Source organism: Vidua macroura, chromosome 25 (genome assembly GCF_024509145.1).
Source record: "Vidua macroura isolate BioBank_ID:100142 chromosome 25, ASM2450914v1, whole genome shotgun sequence".
Classification (NCBI taxonomy): Eukaryota; Metazoa; Chordata; class Aves; order Passeriformes; family Viduidae; genus Vidua; species Vidua macroura.
In genome coordinates, this window is record NC_071595.1 from 2,125,809 (window position 1) to 2,141,193 (window position 15,385).

The following is a 15,385-nucleotide window of genomic DNA, read 5'->3' on the forward strand; positions in this document are numbered from 1 at the left end:
GAGGGCGTCTCGCGCTCGCGGGGGCGTGGCCTTGGCGCCGTTAAGATGGCGGTGGGTGAGCGCTTTCCCGCCAGGCCCGGCCGGGCCGCGGCCGCTGCTTTGTCTCAGCGCAACTTAATTCTCCCTCCTTTATTCTGGGGGGGTTTTTACCCCTTTTTTTCCGGCGCTCGGGGAGCTCCTCGCGTTCGGGTGGGCCGGGAGGAGGAGCCGGGGGCGGGGCGGGCCTTGGGGCGGTGCCGTTGAGGCGCCGGTTGGGCGGTGCCCGCTGAGGGACGGGCGGGTCCCTCACGGAGAGAGGCGGGGGCGGTGTTGGCCTCAAAGCTCCGGTGAGGGGAGAGCGGGGCGTTACCGCCTCCTGAGGGTTTTATCTGCACGGGGAAAGGCTCCAGGATGAGCCAAGTGCGGGATTTTGGTGCCGAGAGAGCTGGAAAGGGACGTGGGACAAGGGCCCGGGGGGACGGGACACAGGGAATGGTTCCCACTGCCAGGGGGTGGTGGGATATTGGGAAAAATTCCTCTCTGCCTGGCGCAGGTTGCTCAGAGAAGCTGATGCCTTGTGAAGGCTGACCTAGAACTGAGACTAGGCAGAGTTAAAGAATAAAATAGGGATTTATTAAAAAGTCCCAATGGATCCACCTTGGGCAGCACAAGCCAGGGCTACACCCAAGATGAACGATTTTGTGTGAGTGTCTCAATGACTAATTCCCTGACAGGATTCCTCTTCCTTTGCTCAGTTTTTCCCAACCCAAAAAAAGTTTGTTTTTTTTTTTTAATGTGTTTATTTGTATCTCTGAAGGGCGGAGGTAGGGGTTGAGACACTTGGAGATTTTATTTAACGCCTCAGGCGTGTGCTGCAGTTTAAGGCTGTGATTTGGGATTCCTGGGGTCTGCTGTGGGGGACTGGCAGCAGTTTGGGAGGAGAGGGCACAGCCTGAGGGGGTTTCCAATCATTGGCGTTTCCACTGCTTGAGGAACACTCAGGGATGAAGGCCTGGTTGGGACTTAAAACAGTCAAGAACAGAGATCATATTGTGGTGGCTTTGCCTTCCCTGTTAAATTCCAGCATTTTTGGGATAGAACTGAGCTCCTTTCACTGAGGATGTTGCTTTTGCTGGCAGGTTGGAGCTGACTCCTGCTGATTCCTCTTCTGGAAGGGCTGATCAAAGGCCACCAGCAGCGGATGAGCCTCTAGAGCTGGAAGCAGAGCTGCAGGAAGGCACAGACATGGCAGCCAGCTGCCCTCCTTCCCCTGGGCCCCGTCAGGGATCCAGGCAGGAGCCGGTCCCCAGGGCCAAGAGGCTGTCGGATTCCACAGCGCAGGTGCAGGCCCTGCAGTCAGCTAAGAAAGCCTGTGTGCTGAGCCGTGACTGCAGCACTCCAAATCCAGCAGGGAATGCTCTGTTCCCTTCCCCAGGCTCTGGCTGCTCCCTTTTCCTGGATGAGAGTGGGCAGGATGAGCTTGGGGCCGGTTTGTCCGTGTCCAAATACGACGACGTGGCCATTTCCCTGGACATCAGCCGGTGCTTCGACGACAGCGAGCTGGACGACTCCCTGCTGGAGCTGTCAGGCAGTGAGAAAGGGAATTCTCCCTTTGATTACACCGAGGAAGAGATCCAGGAAATCTTGGCAGATGATTCCACGGAGGCTGAGCAGCAGCACCTCGCTGGTGAAAGCCACCTGAGCCAAAGTGAGAGCGGGAAGAGCGAGCAGGCCGAGAGCAGCGGCTGCACCGCGGGGACGTCGCTCAGCGAGGCGGCCTCAGAGCTCACAGAGGAAGCAAAGGAACCCCAGGAGCATCCCTCAGGCAGCTCTGGCTGTGGTCCTGGCTTTTTGAGTGGCAGTGCTGCTCTGGATGGGACCCAGAGGCTGCAGCAGGAGCTGGACCTTGACCTGCAGGAGCTGCTGAGCCTGAGCCCGTTCGCCGCCGCCTGCGCCGATGAGGCTCTGGAGGAAAACAACCTGGAAAGAGAAACTTTGGATGCCATGATAGATGATTGCTTGGGATATTCCACAGTTGCTGGGAGCTGCATTCCTGAAAAGTCCTCAGAAAGGGTGATGCCTAAAGGCCAGGAAAGCCTGGCTCAGGATTGCCTGGGAAAATCCGTGCTCTCATCCGGCCTTCCCTGTGGCCAGAGCACAGGGGATGAGAGTCCAGCATCTGTGATGCCACCCAAGAAAGAACTTCCCAAAGCAACAACGAGCTGTTTGTCAAGGAAATCAGGCTCTCCAGAGGATGCTGAAGGGGAATCCACAGGAGCTGAGCAGCCACCAGGCAGCACTAAAGTAAACTCACATCTTCATTCTTGGAACTTGAATGTTTTTAATCCCATCCCTTTGGATTTGTCCATGTGTACACAAGTGCTGTGTTTATACAGGGGAGGTTTTTCAAGTGGATTTTTATATAACTCTATAAGCAAAACTTACATGGAAAGGTTTTATTACATGTTAATCCCCTTTTTCCTTCCCTTTCCAGTTAAGGGACACAGCTGTAGGCCAGAGTGGGCAGGAAGAGCCACCCAGTGGGAAGAAAAGTGCCAAAGAAATTCCTGTCCCACAGGAGGAGGAAGAAAGGTAATTTCTTAGGAAATCTGCACTTTAAAAACCATCCCAGCTGTTTCCTCCACCACTTTGTTGGCCGTATGTTGCTGGGTTTATTTCTAGTTTTAAATTAAGTTGCACTGGAATAGCAGGGAAACAATAAATATTTCACCCTGTAAGATACTGAAAGAGGGGAAAGAATTTCGGGAAATGGGAAAGGAGGTGGGTCAGGCAGTTTTGGGCCGTGGTCTGCAGGCAGGAGGGGGGATGTTTGTGCCTCTCTGGCTCTGGCTGCTCCTCCCGGAGCCGTTCCCTGCAGGTGGCAGCAGCAGAGCGGCTCGGGATGTTGTTCCTGCTCTTCCCCTCTCCTGGAGGCGGCACATCGGGGCTTTCCCCCCTCATTCTGGGCGTTGCTGTTGTGTGAAAAAAGAGCTTTTTCTGCTTTTGAGAGCTCCCTGCGGGTTCCCGTTGTGGTCAGCAGGGCAGTGACCGGCTGGGTGGCTCAGCTGCTTTGCTCTCGGCGTGGTTGATCTTTGGCAGCTTTACTCAAATAAATACTTTCATTTTTTTCAATCCCAGAAAGGTGCTACACATCTGCCATAGTTCTGCAGGGCTCTTTGCCCTCTCTGTCAACTGTAACCTAATTTAACAAATAACCTAAAAAAAAGAAAAAAAATTAACACAATTTATTATTTTCAAGGCCAAAACAACGGAGCTGCATTTCAGAAGCACAGCCTGAGCAAAAGAGACGTTTCTCTCCAGGCTGTGCCAATCCAAGTGAGGAAAAGTGTGGCTATTACCTCAGGTAACCCCCAGATGGGATGGGATGAGGCTGGTGGGGAGGGAAAAATTGATCTCCTGGCTGGACTTGAATTCTTTGTTTGGAGTGTGCTTGTCTTCAGAGGGGAATAAAAAGTGCCTGTGACACTTTTGTGTGCTGCCATGCACAAAATTCCTGCACAGGAATCAGCCTGGCTCCAGGGCTGGCTCAGAGGAGTTTTACAGGTGCCTGGGAAACGTTGTGAAGAGGGTTTGGTGTGGAAAATCAGGGATGCTACCAAAGCAGGTTTGTATTCCCTGGGAAAAGCAGAGCTGAGCTCTGCCTTGTTCTGTTGGGGATTAACTTGGTCTTGTCAGTTCACAACTATCCCAGAATCATCAAAATTGGAAAACACCTCCAAGGACATCGAGTTCCCACCTTATCACCAGCCCAGAGCACTGAGTGCCACCAACAGGACTCCTCCACCTCCCTGAAACCTGTGAACTCACACTGGGGGAATCTTGAGCTCAAGTGCTGGGATTTGGACTCAGGCTGGGGGAATCTTGAGCTCAAGTGCTGAGATTTGGACTCAGACTGGGGGAATCTTGAGCTCAAGTGCTGAGATTTGGACTCAGACTGGGGGAATTGAGCTCAAGTACTGAGATTTGGACTCAGACTGGGGGAATCTTGAGCTCAAGTGCTGGGATTTGGACTCAGGCTGGGGGAATCTTGAGCTCAAGTACTGAGATTTGGGCTCAGACTGGGGGAATTGAGCTCAAGTGCTGAGATTTGGGTTTATTTTTGACACCTTCTCTGTGTTGCCTCAGTGGTGTCATCCAAGAGCCAGCGACTGCGGGGGTGTGGAAAGGAAGGTGTTGCAAAGAGGTTTGGATTTTAGCTCATGGGGGACGGGGGTGGTGCCAGATCTTTTCTGAGAGTCTAATAAGTTTGGATTTTAAAAACAATCACTCCCCTCGGTAAGGTCTCCCCAGTTTCTCAGTACTAATCCCAAGGGACACCTCTAGGGATATTATAACTACAACACTCGCAGGAGAATGTACACCCCATATTTTAACAATTATGAGTAGAAATTAAAAAAAAAAAAAAAAACAGGGAGAGAGGGAGAGGAAGAGGTGAGATTGGCACCCGTGGCCGTTCAGAGTCGCAGCACAGGAGCCACCACGGCAGCAGCGCTGCAATCTGACCCCGCTTCTCAGACAGCGCCTTCCTTTACAACCAGTGGGGGAGACGGAGAGCACCATCAGCGCCCGGGCTCCAAGGGACCCCTTCACACCTATCTTAGGTGCTAAACAGAATATCCCTTCCTCTGCTCACGTGTCTCTGTCAGCTCCGAGGGTTCTTGGGCTCTGACACCTTCAGCTGCAGGAGTGGAGGGGCAAGAGCTGGCTGTTCCTCTGGCTCTGCTCCAGGGGCTTTTCCAGGTGCTTTCTGTCCCTTTGTGGTCACCAGAAACTGAGGCCTTGTGGAGGCTGCCCTAAAACAGAGGCTAGACACAGTTAAAGAATAAAATAGGGATTTATTGAAGGCTTCAATGGATCCACCTTGGGCAGCACAAGAGCCCAGCCAGGGCTGCACCCAAGATACCAAAATGGTCATAAAATGGACACCCAGTCATGAGGTCTCTCACTTTTATAAGTTCTGCTCCCTTTGCATACTGGAGTTAATTATCCAATTATATCTTTAGCTTATGAAGTCCCATCCTTCTTATTTTTCCTCTCTTCAGCTGTTTCTGCTCTTGGGCCTGAGATTTGGATCATTTGTCCTTGGTCCCCAGCTAGAGCAGGAATTATTTTGTCTCCTACTCTGTGCAGAGAGCTCACCATCCCATAACATGAAGCTCAGAACTACACACTAAAGCAGCACAGAATCTGAAAAATAGAAAAGCTCAAACCTGAGGCATCAGACTGGGATGTTCTGAGAGGCAAAATATTCTGGTAGCTTCCACGGCTGCCTGTGGTTATTTAGAGTGTTCATGGGTGCAATAATTGCCATTTCTTGTGAGGCACAAGGAGCTGACAGTTGTGTGTGTGGAGCCTGCACTTAGGCAGGCAGCAGGAACAGCTGCATGGCCACAGGGCTGCTTCCAGAGGATGAATCCAGCATAAGTAATGCAGAGGGGACGAGGCAGGGAGAGCTAAAATGGCCTGTTTTCTCTTGTTTTCAAATTAAAAATGCAAGACGTATGTTGTGAGTCACAAAAAATCAGGCAAGGAGCTCTAAACGAGCGAGGCTGCCGAGTGAAACCGAGCTCTCTTTTGCTGGGCAAGAACATTGTCTGTGATGCACACAATTTGATTTTCTTATTAGTGCAAACCTTTTCTTATTGCAAATAGCTGTAGGCTTGGAATTCAGCCCGACAGACAGCGTGGGCTGTGCCAGTTGTCCCAGGTGAGGAGCTCCTGGGTGGGCTGGCAGTGCCCTGGGTGCTGTGCCCCTGCACCTGGATCTGCAGCAGTGTCCTGGCTGTGTTCATTTGCATAGGAAATGCTGAGGGATCCCAAGGAATTCATGAAGGAAAATCAGCAGGTTTAGAGCCAGCAAGGGAATTCCTTCTGGGAAGCAGTAACTAATATATTGCTGCTACAGATCTTCAGCTCTGTTTTGAGTTGCAAATCTCCTGGCATTTGTCTCAGGGTAATGTTTGCTTTGCTATCCCATCTTTTACGTAATCTGTCTGTTCTTCCTTGGATCCTGGCTCTTGCTGCTGTGCTGTCTGAGGAAATTCCAAGCTGGCTACAGGAGAGATTTTGTCTTTTCCCTTATCTGCACGGTGCCTTGTACTTGCAAGAAATATAATTTTCGTATATATAAATATATATATATAATATATATCCATATATATCAATTCCATATATATCAAATCCATTTTTCATATATATGTCTTTTATATCTGCATATGTCTCATACATATTCTTACATTGGGTGATTGAGTGCTAAAAGTCACATTGAGTAGTTGGAAAAAAAATCCTTTTATATTCGGAATAAACTTCTCACATTGAGACATCTCCAGTGTGTTGGGAGACAACCCCGTGGCTTGACTTGTGATTCCTCTCATTCTGCTTTCTAAATGCTGTTAAATCCTAATATATTCATTTATTTGCAGCTTCCCCTAAGAATTTAAATGCTGCTGAGGCTGTGCTGGAGCAGCTGTAAAAATGAGCTGTGATTTGAGCATCTGCTTGGCAGTGGGGGGCTGATAATTGACCACACAAGATTTCTGCCAGCTGACCAATTGTCAGTGTTTGCACTTTGTTATTGTCCTTTATCCAGCAGTAAATGGAATTATTTCCTTCCTGATGAGATCCTCCTTGGCAATTCTGGGGCTGGATCAGCTACACAAATAATGAGGCTCCTAAAACTGTTATTTGGAGCAGAATCACAGAATGGGTTGGGTTGGAAAGGACCTTAGAGATGATCCTGTTCCACCCCCTGCCATGAGCAGGGAACCTTCCACTGCTCCAGGCACCTCTGGGAAGCTGAGCTGGCTCCTGTCTGACCTCCACCCATTTTTTTCCCCAACCAGGACTCCATCAGGAGCTCTCCTTGAAGGCTTGGTCTGCTTGCTAGAGGTTTTTGATGCTTCCAAAAATTTTATCAAGACTTCTCACAACCTAGCAGAAACCTGATAAATTATTTCCTTGGCTCTCCCTGGAATCAAAGGGAGTGGAGGAGGAAATACCTTATAAAGAGGCATAAACCATCTGGTTTTACTGTAATAACAAAGATCAATATCTTAAAAAAAAACCCAGACAGTGTGTTTAAGGTGATGGAAAGGGAGAGCAGTGTCAGGGAACAGATGGAGAAACAAATCTGTGAAATACAAATGAACTCTTTGCTAGCAGACTCTGCCTTGAAAGACTCTGGTCTCTTGATTGATGCTGAGCTGGCTGAGGGGAAGAAAAAAAACTTAATCTTGAAGCAGTTTTTACCTGCCCAGATTTATTTTGCTTGGAGGGAGAGTGGGCAGGGAAGGTGCAGGGCTGGAGCTGTGCTGACATAAAGGAAGAATTCCATTTAATGGCTGAGCTCAGCAGGGAGATTTCACTTCAAAGCAAATGAAATCCACCTCCAAACCCTAAATTTCAAGAGATGTGGGATGGGGTAAGAATTGATAAAATGGATTTCTAAGTTTATGGTGAGGGGGGAGTAAGAAGTTCCCTGGGTTCAGAGTGGGAAACTCCTGGTCCAGGAGCTTCTCTAGTGACAAAGCTGAAATAATCAGTGCTCCTGGTTCCTAAATGAGTGGAACTTGGCTGAAAACCTCATCCCAAATCTGTGGTTTGGTCTTGACTGCTGTGGAAGGAATAAAGTTGTGCCCAAGGAACTGCAAAGGTTTTAAGCACTGCCCCATGTCAGCTGAGTTTCTCCAGCCCCCTTTCCTCAGGCCAAAAGGCCTCTGAGCTCTTGGGTGGGTGGTGAGGCACTGGGATAAGTTCCTCCAAATATTTGGTGAGATTCATCTGCCCCTGGGACTTCCCCTCTTGGAGAGGAGCTCAAATCTTTTCCTGGAGTGAGTCAGGGTGCAAGCTTGTCCAAATTCTTGTCTGTCCTCAGGGGTGAAAAGTGCACCCCTGGCAGTAGGAAATGTTCCCTCTGTTTTTATGACCCGTTTCACCTCTGACTCAGAAGACCAAGTGAGGGAACTGAGATGTAGGAAGGTTCAAAATGTGTAAAATAAAGTTGTGATTTCTTCTACACTTATTGCAGACAATGGGAACTGCTGTGTACAGTGACAGTTTGCCTTGGAGAACCTCCCTTCCTCCCAAACAACCTGTGGATTTCTCAAGAAAAACTTCTAAAAATCCCTTCTAGAAGTATCAGGTTTTAGCAAGAAGTTGTTCCTTTGGGTAAGCAGGAGCTGATCCTGCAGTTCATGAAGGAGGCTGGGATTGCTGGGGAGAGGAGCTGTGATTCACATCCATCACATGACTGCAGGATGGAAAATCCTTGGAGTTTGGGCTTGGCAAGGACACACTCTGTGCTGGGCTGGGAGTCCCTGGGAAGGGCAGAATTCCAGGGAATTGGCCTTTCCCTGAGCTCTGAGTGGAATCCACACCAAGCTGCTTTGATTGGAGCCCTTCTGGTCACTGCCTGTTCTTGCTGAGCCGTGAAAGTAAAACTGTCTGTGCTGTGACAGAGGTGACAGCCCGGTGCCAGGCAGATGGTCCTGCTCCAAACCAGATGTTTGGGCAGTGGTTTTGCAGGAGTGACCCCCATGGTTGGATTTTGCTTTGAAAACCAGATGGTTTTGCAGTTCAGAAATGTGATTTCCTGATTTAGGATCATCCCTGTGCATAAACAAGATCAAAATAAGGCAGCAAAGTTGTTTGGTTTGGTTTTTTTTTTCAGAACACAGAGGGGGCAAAGCTTTGTAGCACTCTGAGGCCTGCAGATAACCAAATCCCTTGAAGTAGTTTGGGTTTTAATCTTGCTTTTCTGAGCCTGCCTAAAGTTGGTGGGGTTTTGTCTTGCTATTTCAGAATGTGCAAATGAGAGGATGAAGGTGGGTGCAGCACTTTGGGAGGAAAATTTCCTTTTTGTTTGAAGTTGAACCTTCAGCCTTTGTGGTGGGCCAGGGAGAAGGAGCTTTGCAAAGCAGGGGATGAAGCACCAGGCAGAATTCCTGAAAGGAGCTTTGATGTTCTCACTTCTCAAGGTGCCTTCTTAGGATGTGGTTTCACTTTGAAAAGCTCCTACCAAGAAAATCAGGTACCACCAGCTGCAAGCACCAAGGAAATGGAGATTTGTTTTCAGAGCTGCTGCTGCTCCAGCCTCATCCAAGTGCTCCTCTCTCATGTTTAACTTTTTGACTAACTTTTTTTTTGCAGAAATTCCCCAAATTCCAACCCATACCAGTGGGTGAGCAGGAACTTGGCCAAACACCACAATTTCCAGAGAATTCCTGAACACTTCCTGTGCAAGCCTATTGGATTTTGCTGCTGAGGGGCTGTGCTGGTTCTTGTTCTGCATTTAGAGGTGTTAATTGCTCTGGTTCTCAGTGGTTTGAAGTTTCATTTGTAACTTCTCCCACAAAAGCATTTAATGAGATTTGCACTAGAGTTTATAAATATTTTGCAGCTTTTACATGTCATTTTCTTCTTTTCTGTGCTACTGAGCAACTCCAAATGAGTTGGAGGTGGATAGGTTGATCTTCTCAATGTTCTTCCCAGGGGTGCCAGCAGGGCCTTGTGACTCCTTTAGGTATTTATAAGTGGAATTTTGGAGAGCAAATTAAGTTTATTTAGGCAGCAAATCATCTCATATTTTTATCATCGCAATCTGACTATTTTTGGTGATGCTTTTGGCTCATGTGATCTTAAAGAAATCAAAATTTTGGCTCAGTGCTGAAGTTTTTTAATGTTGTGATTCACAGATTTTATTCTGTGGGACAGGGCTTTGGAAAACCAGGCAAAGTTTCTCTCTGCCCTGAATGTGCAGTCACTGAGACAGGGAGAATGGAAGTAATTTGTCCAAAGGATCAGCAGTGAAGCTTGGAGCAGAGCCTGACTGCACAAACTCCCAGATATCACAGAATCCAGGCAGGAAGGAACCCATGGACAGCACTTTTGGGGCTGGGGCATGGCCAGTTGTCAGGGTTTTGTGATGGGTCAGGTCCTTGATGCCACCAGAATCTCTCAGGTGACTTTTACCTCTGTAAATTTTATTTACAGAGAGCTTTGCATTGAGGGAGAAGGAGAAATCCCTTGGAAGTACATGAGAGTTGTCAGCACGTGGTGGTTCATGGCTTTTAAAGCAGTGAACCTCACAAATTAAGTTTTTTGGGAAAAGAATCCTTTACCTGTGGTCTGGGGACAATTTCACCTGATGTCCATGGAATCCCAGGATGGTTTGGGCTGAAAGGAACACAAAGATCATCTCAGTCAGGGCAAGGGCATCTCCCACTATCCCAGTTTGCTCCAACCCCTGTCCAGCCCGGCCTTGGACACTTCCAGGGATGGAAATTCTCGGCAAGCAGCTCCTGATGATGCCAGGGAGGTGCTGATGGTGTCTCCAGGGGTGCTCCACCCCCTCGGGTTTGTGTTCTTTGGGAGTGTAAAACTCTGCCATGGAGCAGCTCTGCCCTTTGGGAAGGATTTGGGGCTGCAAATTTCCTCCTTTGACACTGGAAGTGATTCACATCTGCATGGTGGAGAGAGGAGGGAGGGGTTGTGGATTAAGCCTCCATGGAAGGACAGAGTGTTTTGCTGTGTGTTTGCTGTTAGAGAGTAGCCAAGGGCCCTGCTGATGATTTTTGCTCTAGTAGAACCCAGTGGTATCAATAAAAACTGGAATAAAACTGCCTTTGTGCAAGCCCTGCGTGAGCTCTTGATGAAATGCCTCACAATTAAAAATTTAACAGTGTTCATCAATGCATTGCAGCCAGCCAACAGCAGCAGGAAAACAATGAGACAGAAGTGAAACCACTGTGTGGGGGTTGTTTTTTTTTTCTGCCTTCCCCTCAAAAATGAACCAGCTCTTGCCTGTAAGAAGGAAGAAATTGCATCCTCAAACGGGAAATAGTGGAAGCTGATAAAATTCTCCCTTTGGTTTGGGAGGATATTTAGGTGCAGGTCAGGTATGGATGATATAAATAGGTTTTATTTAGCAGTTGGTGGCATTAAAGGTGAGGGTTTTGTGAGTTCAAAAGGACAAGGATGCTGCAAAGTGTCAAATGGCATCGTGGGGCTCTGTCGTTATTGCCACTCAATGGCTCTGCACCCAGCGTGTCCAGATTCCAAGGAAAAAGTGGATTTTTCTGGCTGCCAGCTTTGCTGCCTCCATCTGGGAATCTGAAATTCAAGCAGTGCCTTCCCCGGCTCTGTCACTAATAATGAAGATTCTTCATTTGGAACTTACTTAACCAAAATTGAGGCTGAAGGAGAAACCAGCTCCTTTTTCCTCCAGACGTGTGGGCTGCAGCCCCAGCAAGGGGGAACAGCATCATTTTAAATGCCTGAGGCCACCAGACAATTCAATAGACACCAAGATTTGTGGAGCAAACAGAAGATGTTTTAGCATAACAAGCCCGTTGATCAGGCAGCTTTTTAACAAACGCTGGAAATGCTGATTGAATTTGGTCAGCTCTGCTTCCAGACGAGGCTGTAATAGCTCATTACAGTCGTTAGGAAGCTTTTTTTGCTGCAAATCTGGGGGAAATTACATTTGGTGGAACATATGGTGTCATCTTCAGCTCTCTCCTCGGGAAGCTCAGGCCTCGCCGAGGTTGCCGTGTTTTGTTGGGGAAAATGGATGTGCAGCTGTGGCATTGGCTTTGGAGTGATGTCACCTCTCCCATCTTTGGCAAACACTGCCATCAGCAGCCTGTTCCTCTCCCTTGGCATCTCCATTACCAGCTGAGATTGTGCTAACACTTCCCTCCGTGTAGGTGTTTCCTCCTCGGTTTCTATTGAAGTGGCAGGGACTCCAAATGCCTCGTGTTGCCGTTTTCCCGGGAGCAGGAGCCTGTGCCGGTGCCTGGTGGCCCGGGGGAGGGGGTGACAAGCGGCTGGGGCTGTGTTGTGAGTTGGAAGGACACGCTGTGCAGGATTGTTTGCTCCACACTTCCTCCCGCGGCTCCTCTTTTGCTAAACTCGTGGGGGAGGAATCTATTGGTTAAATTGTACTTGTAGGCATAATATTACAGTGCTGGGAAGGAGGGAGGAGAGCGGTGCTTAACTCGAAACGCGCCCTGGGTGTGCTGGCAAAGGGTTTTGTTTGCAGCTCCCTGCTCCTATTGTGCCCCAAATCTCTGCTCAGTTGGTTCTTGGAAATCAATGGGATTCATCCCGAGCCAGCTGGGAGGGCTTTGCTTTCAGAGCTCGGCAGGGAATCAGCCTCTCTGGGATCCCTGGCACAGCAGCCCACTCCCACTTACTGCTTTTTAGTATTTATTGAAACCTCCTTTTTGCAGCTCCCGCTTCCAACAATGAGTCAAAATCAGCAGTCGGGGCAAAACCACGCGGGGGGACGTGGGTGGGCTGGAGGGTGTGTGGTGCTGTGGCCCAGCATGACTTCCCTCAGTGTGTCTTGGGTTTATTTTTGCTTGTTCTCTTGCCTTTATTGACTGTAAAACACTTCAGGAGTATCTTTTGGCAGCTGCTGATGGGAGTGAGGTCTCTGTTCTAAAGATGGGTTTAGGGTTGAGCTCACACAGTGGCTGACTCTCATGGGTTACAGTGCAATTTAATGCCCAGACAGCAGTTAAAGCTTTGATGTTTATGACCCTCAGAACAGCAGCGTTTTAAGTAACTTTATTCTCCTATAACCTTTTCCTAAAGTGTGGATTTACTCCATCACTTCAATTCAGAGTGGCTGAAAAATTTCCTTGAAGGGAATCACTTGAACTGAGTGGTTTGCAGTCCCTGTCTGAGCTGAATTCTGCCAGCCCACAGTTGTTTCTCCTCACAAATAACATTTCCTTACTCTCCAAGCCTGCAGTTATGGGTTATCAAAATAACCCTGGCATCTCCTGCCACATGTGAATATTGAACTCTGCCCCACACTGACACTTTAAATTTAATTCAGTTCTGCCAATGAGTGATCACATCTCTGTCAGGAAAGAAATTGTTGTCCCTAGGGAACAACAACTGTGGGGAAAAAAATGGGATATGGTCTGAATTCCCAGGGACAAGTGGCTTTAAAAACAGCCACACAACCCCCAAACCTGCCAAATTACCAGGCTGGATTTCCTCTGGAGCAGCTCTCTCAGGGCTGTCTGCCCCAGGATTAGGAGAGAGCATCTCCCTTATCATTTTGCACATGCTGTACCATCTGTCCTAAATCTCCCTTTGCAGGGCTGTGGATTTCAAATGCTATTTCTTCCTTGGGAGATAACAGACGTGGCTGAAGAATTTTCTTAGGTAGGGCTGGGGTGCTATTTATGGTGCAAGTTTTTTTTGTTTTTTTGTTTTTTTTTTTTTTGTCCTGCAGCCAGAACCAACTCTGAACCTCCCTGGGTTTCTCCACCCAGACACTGAGAAAATATTTTATTTTGTAGATCTGTTTAGGTTTTAGGTCTGGGAAATACAAAGTCCCCCAGTTTTAGGGTGTGTGTGCTGCTCAAAGCAGGTGAATATGAAAGAATTCAATTCAGGCATTACAAGGACACAAGAGATGCCTTTAATCTTTTATTGTACATTATAAAATGTTTATTGCTCTGTCTGTATCAGAGGTGGTGACCTCTCCTTCTTGGTGATGGAAGAGTATGTTCAGGCAAAGGATCCTGGAGCCACCTTTGGGCTTGGCCTGGCTGGAAGCAGCACATCTTCAGGAGAACTTCCCAGTGCCTTTTTCCCAAACCAGCTCTTTGGGAAAAGCTGGTGGCAGGGGAAGAGGAGAGATGGCAGCTCCTCACTGCCAGGCTGTTCCTGTGCAGGAACTCCCAACCCAGGCTCCTCCAAACCTTCCTCAGGCCAACCTCTGTTGGCATTTGATGGAACAAGTCGGATCCTACCTCATCCCCTAAGTGCATGTGGAGTGGTCTTGTGGAGGAGTTAAATAAATACAGATACCCCATGGCACACTACAAAGAGTAAATCTTTTTCATGTCATGGTCCTGCATCTCCCAGCTTTCCAGAGCACCAGCAATCCCCAGGGATCCTATCAGCTTACAAACATCCAGCACTTCCTAAGGGAGAGGAGAAGCCCAGCCCCTTTCCCCTCCATCCTCATCCCTTTTTGGGAAGGGCTGTCTCCAGCAGACTCCTGCTGTTCCAACGTCAGAACAGCACAGGCAGGATGTGTAAGGAGAACCAGCCCTTCCCACACAGAAACTTTACTAAAAGAAGCATTTTAAGAACTTAAGCCCTCAGAAAAAGGCCCCCTCAGGCCAGAGCCTTCCACAATTAACAGCTCTTGCCCTGGGAGACCTTGCATAGCAACCGGTATCATCAGGTATTTTGTCTTTTTCTGGGTTTTTTTTTTTTTTTTTTTTGCTGACTGGCTACATTTTTATGGACCTTTTATCCCATTGGTGGTGAACTCAGGCCCAGCTGAAAATACCACGAAGAAAATGGTTGAAATTATCCTGGAAGCTAAATAACAGCTTCTGGTGTCCCCTCATGTTGGTCTGTGCCTCAGTGTTCCCCGATTTTTCTGAGGTGAAGAGCACCAGTGTGTGAGAGAGGAGAGACAGCAGCAGTGGAGAACATGCTGCAGCCCAGCTGGAGAACAGCCAGGGAAGTTCTCCTGGTGGAAATGGAAACTGGGGGATGCCTTTTTTGTTTGAAAAACCCACCTGCAAGACGTGTTACACGACACACATCGATGAACGAAGCGAGGCCCGAGCACACTGCAGCCAAAATTTGGCTTCTCGGTGGCGTTTGCCAAGAGCTTCCCTCCATTCCTGCTCGGAGAGGGATGTGCCTGATGCCTGGGAGTACTGCCGGGATGGAGTGACACTGAGACCAGAGAAAGACACAACAGAACCTTGTGCATTCCCAAAAACCAGGAAGACTGTCCCAAAAGATGGAGCGTGAGCGTGGAAAGGAGCGTGGGAGAAGTTGCTCCAACCCAGGTGATTCACGGATCACTCCAGCATCACTGATTCTTCTCCATCTTCTTTGTTTGGGTGCCAGGGTTTGGGTTTTTTTTTTTTTTTTTTGCAGGATTTCCCTTCCTGGCCAGATGTTTTGGATGAGGAGGTGGATGCCAGCAAGTGACAATGGCGAGGTCTTGTTTTGCAAATCGCTCTGACAAATGTTTCACCTCCCCAGTCATCGGCTCAGAGGCAGAGTGAGAGTGAGGGATGGAGTCCATCTCTCAGGTGTCAGGCTGTCATGCTTCAATGATGTTCACTGAGGGCTTGTTTTTTGGAAACTAAGAGAGGAAACAAAAGAAAAACGGATGTATAGAAGGGAAAAATCACGTCAGAGTTCAGTGCAGTCTGCAGGTTGTGTTTTGTGAAAATTCTCCTTCCCAACCCCTTCGTGATGATGAAGAAGGGTCAGAGTTGAGGGTTTAGGCTCTGGGGTTCATCACTGCTTCTGAACCATCATAAATCAGTGAACTATTTAAAACACTAAATAAATATGGTGGCAATGTGAACAGAAACACGAGGAAGTTAAA

At 48.3% G+C, this 15,385-nt stretch overlaps 2 protein-coding genes across 7 annotated transcripts in view; one reads left to right on the top strand and one right to left on the bottom strand.

The window, feature by feature from the left end:
* Nucleotides 1–15,385, top strand: part of S100PBP (S100P binding protein) — a 23,672-nt gene continuing 8,287 nt past the window's right edge. Inside the window, exons 1-5 of one of the 6 annotated variants that reach the window (XM_053998529.1) lie at nucleotides 1–55; nucleotides 1,119–2,283; nucleotides 2,474–2,571; nucleotides 3,239–3,343; nucleotides 13,489–13,902. In XM_053998529.1, the coding sequence (XP_053854504.1) occupies nucleotides 1,225–2,283; nucleotides 2,474–2,571; nucleotides 3,239–3,343; nucleotides 13,489–13,816 (1,590 nt within the window). In that variant the 5' untranslated portion in view covers nucleotides 1–55; nucleotides 1,119–1,224 and the 3' untranslated portion in view covers nucleotides 13,817–13,902. Of the gene's footprint in view, nucleotides 56–653; nucleotides 683–1,118; nucleotides 2,284–2,473; nucleotides 2,572–3,238; nucleotides 3,344–9,147; nucleotides 9,404–13,113; nucleotides 13,180–13,488; nucleotides 13,903–14,925; nucleotides 15,021–15,385 lie in introns of those variants that run through there. The other 5 variants (XM_053998533.1, XM_053998532.1, XM_053998528.1 and 2 more) reach the window with 5 other exon arrangements.
* FNDC5 (fibronectin type III domain containing 5) overlaps nucleotides 13,416–15,385 on the bottom strand; it is a 15,025-nt gene continuing 13,055 nt past the window's right edge. The window contains exon 6 of the mRNA XM_053998547.1: nucleotides 13,416–15,136. Within this exon, the coding sequence (XP_053854522.1) occupies nucleotides 15,095–15,136 (42 nt within the window). The 3' untranslated portion in view covers nucleotides 13,416–15,094. The remainder of the gene's footprint in view (nucleotides 15,137–15,385) is intronic.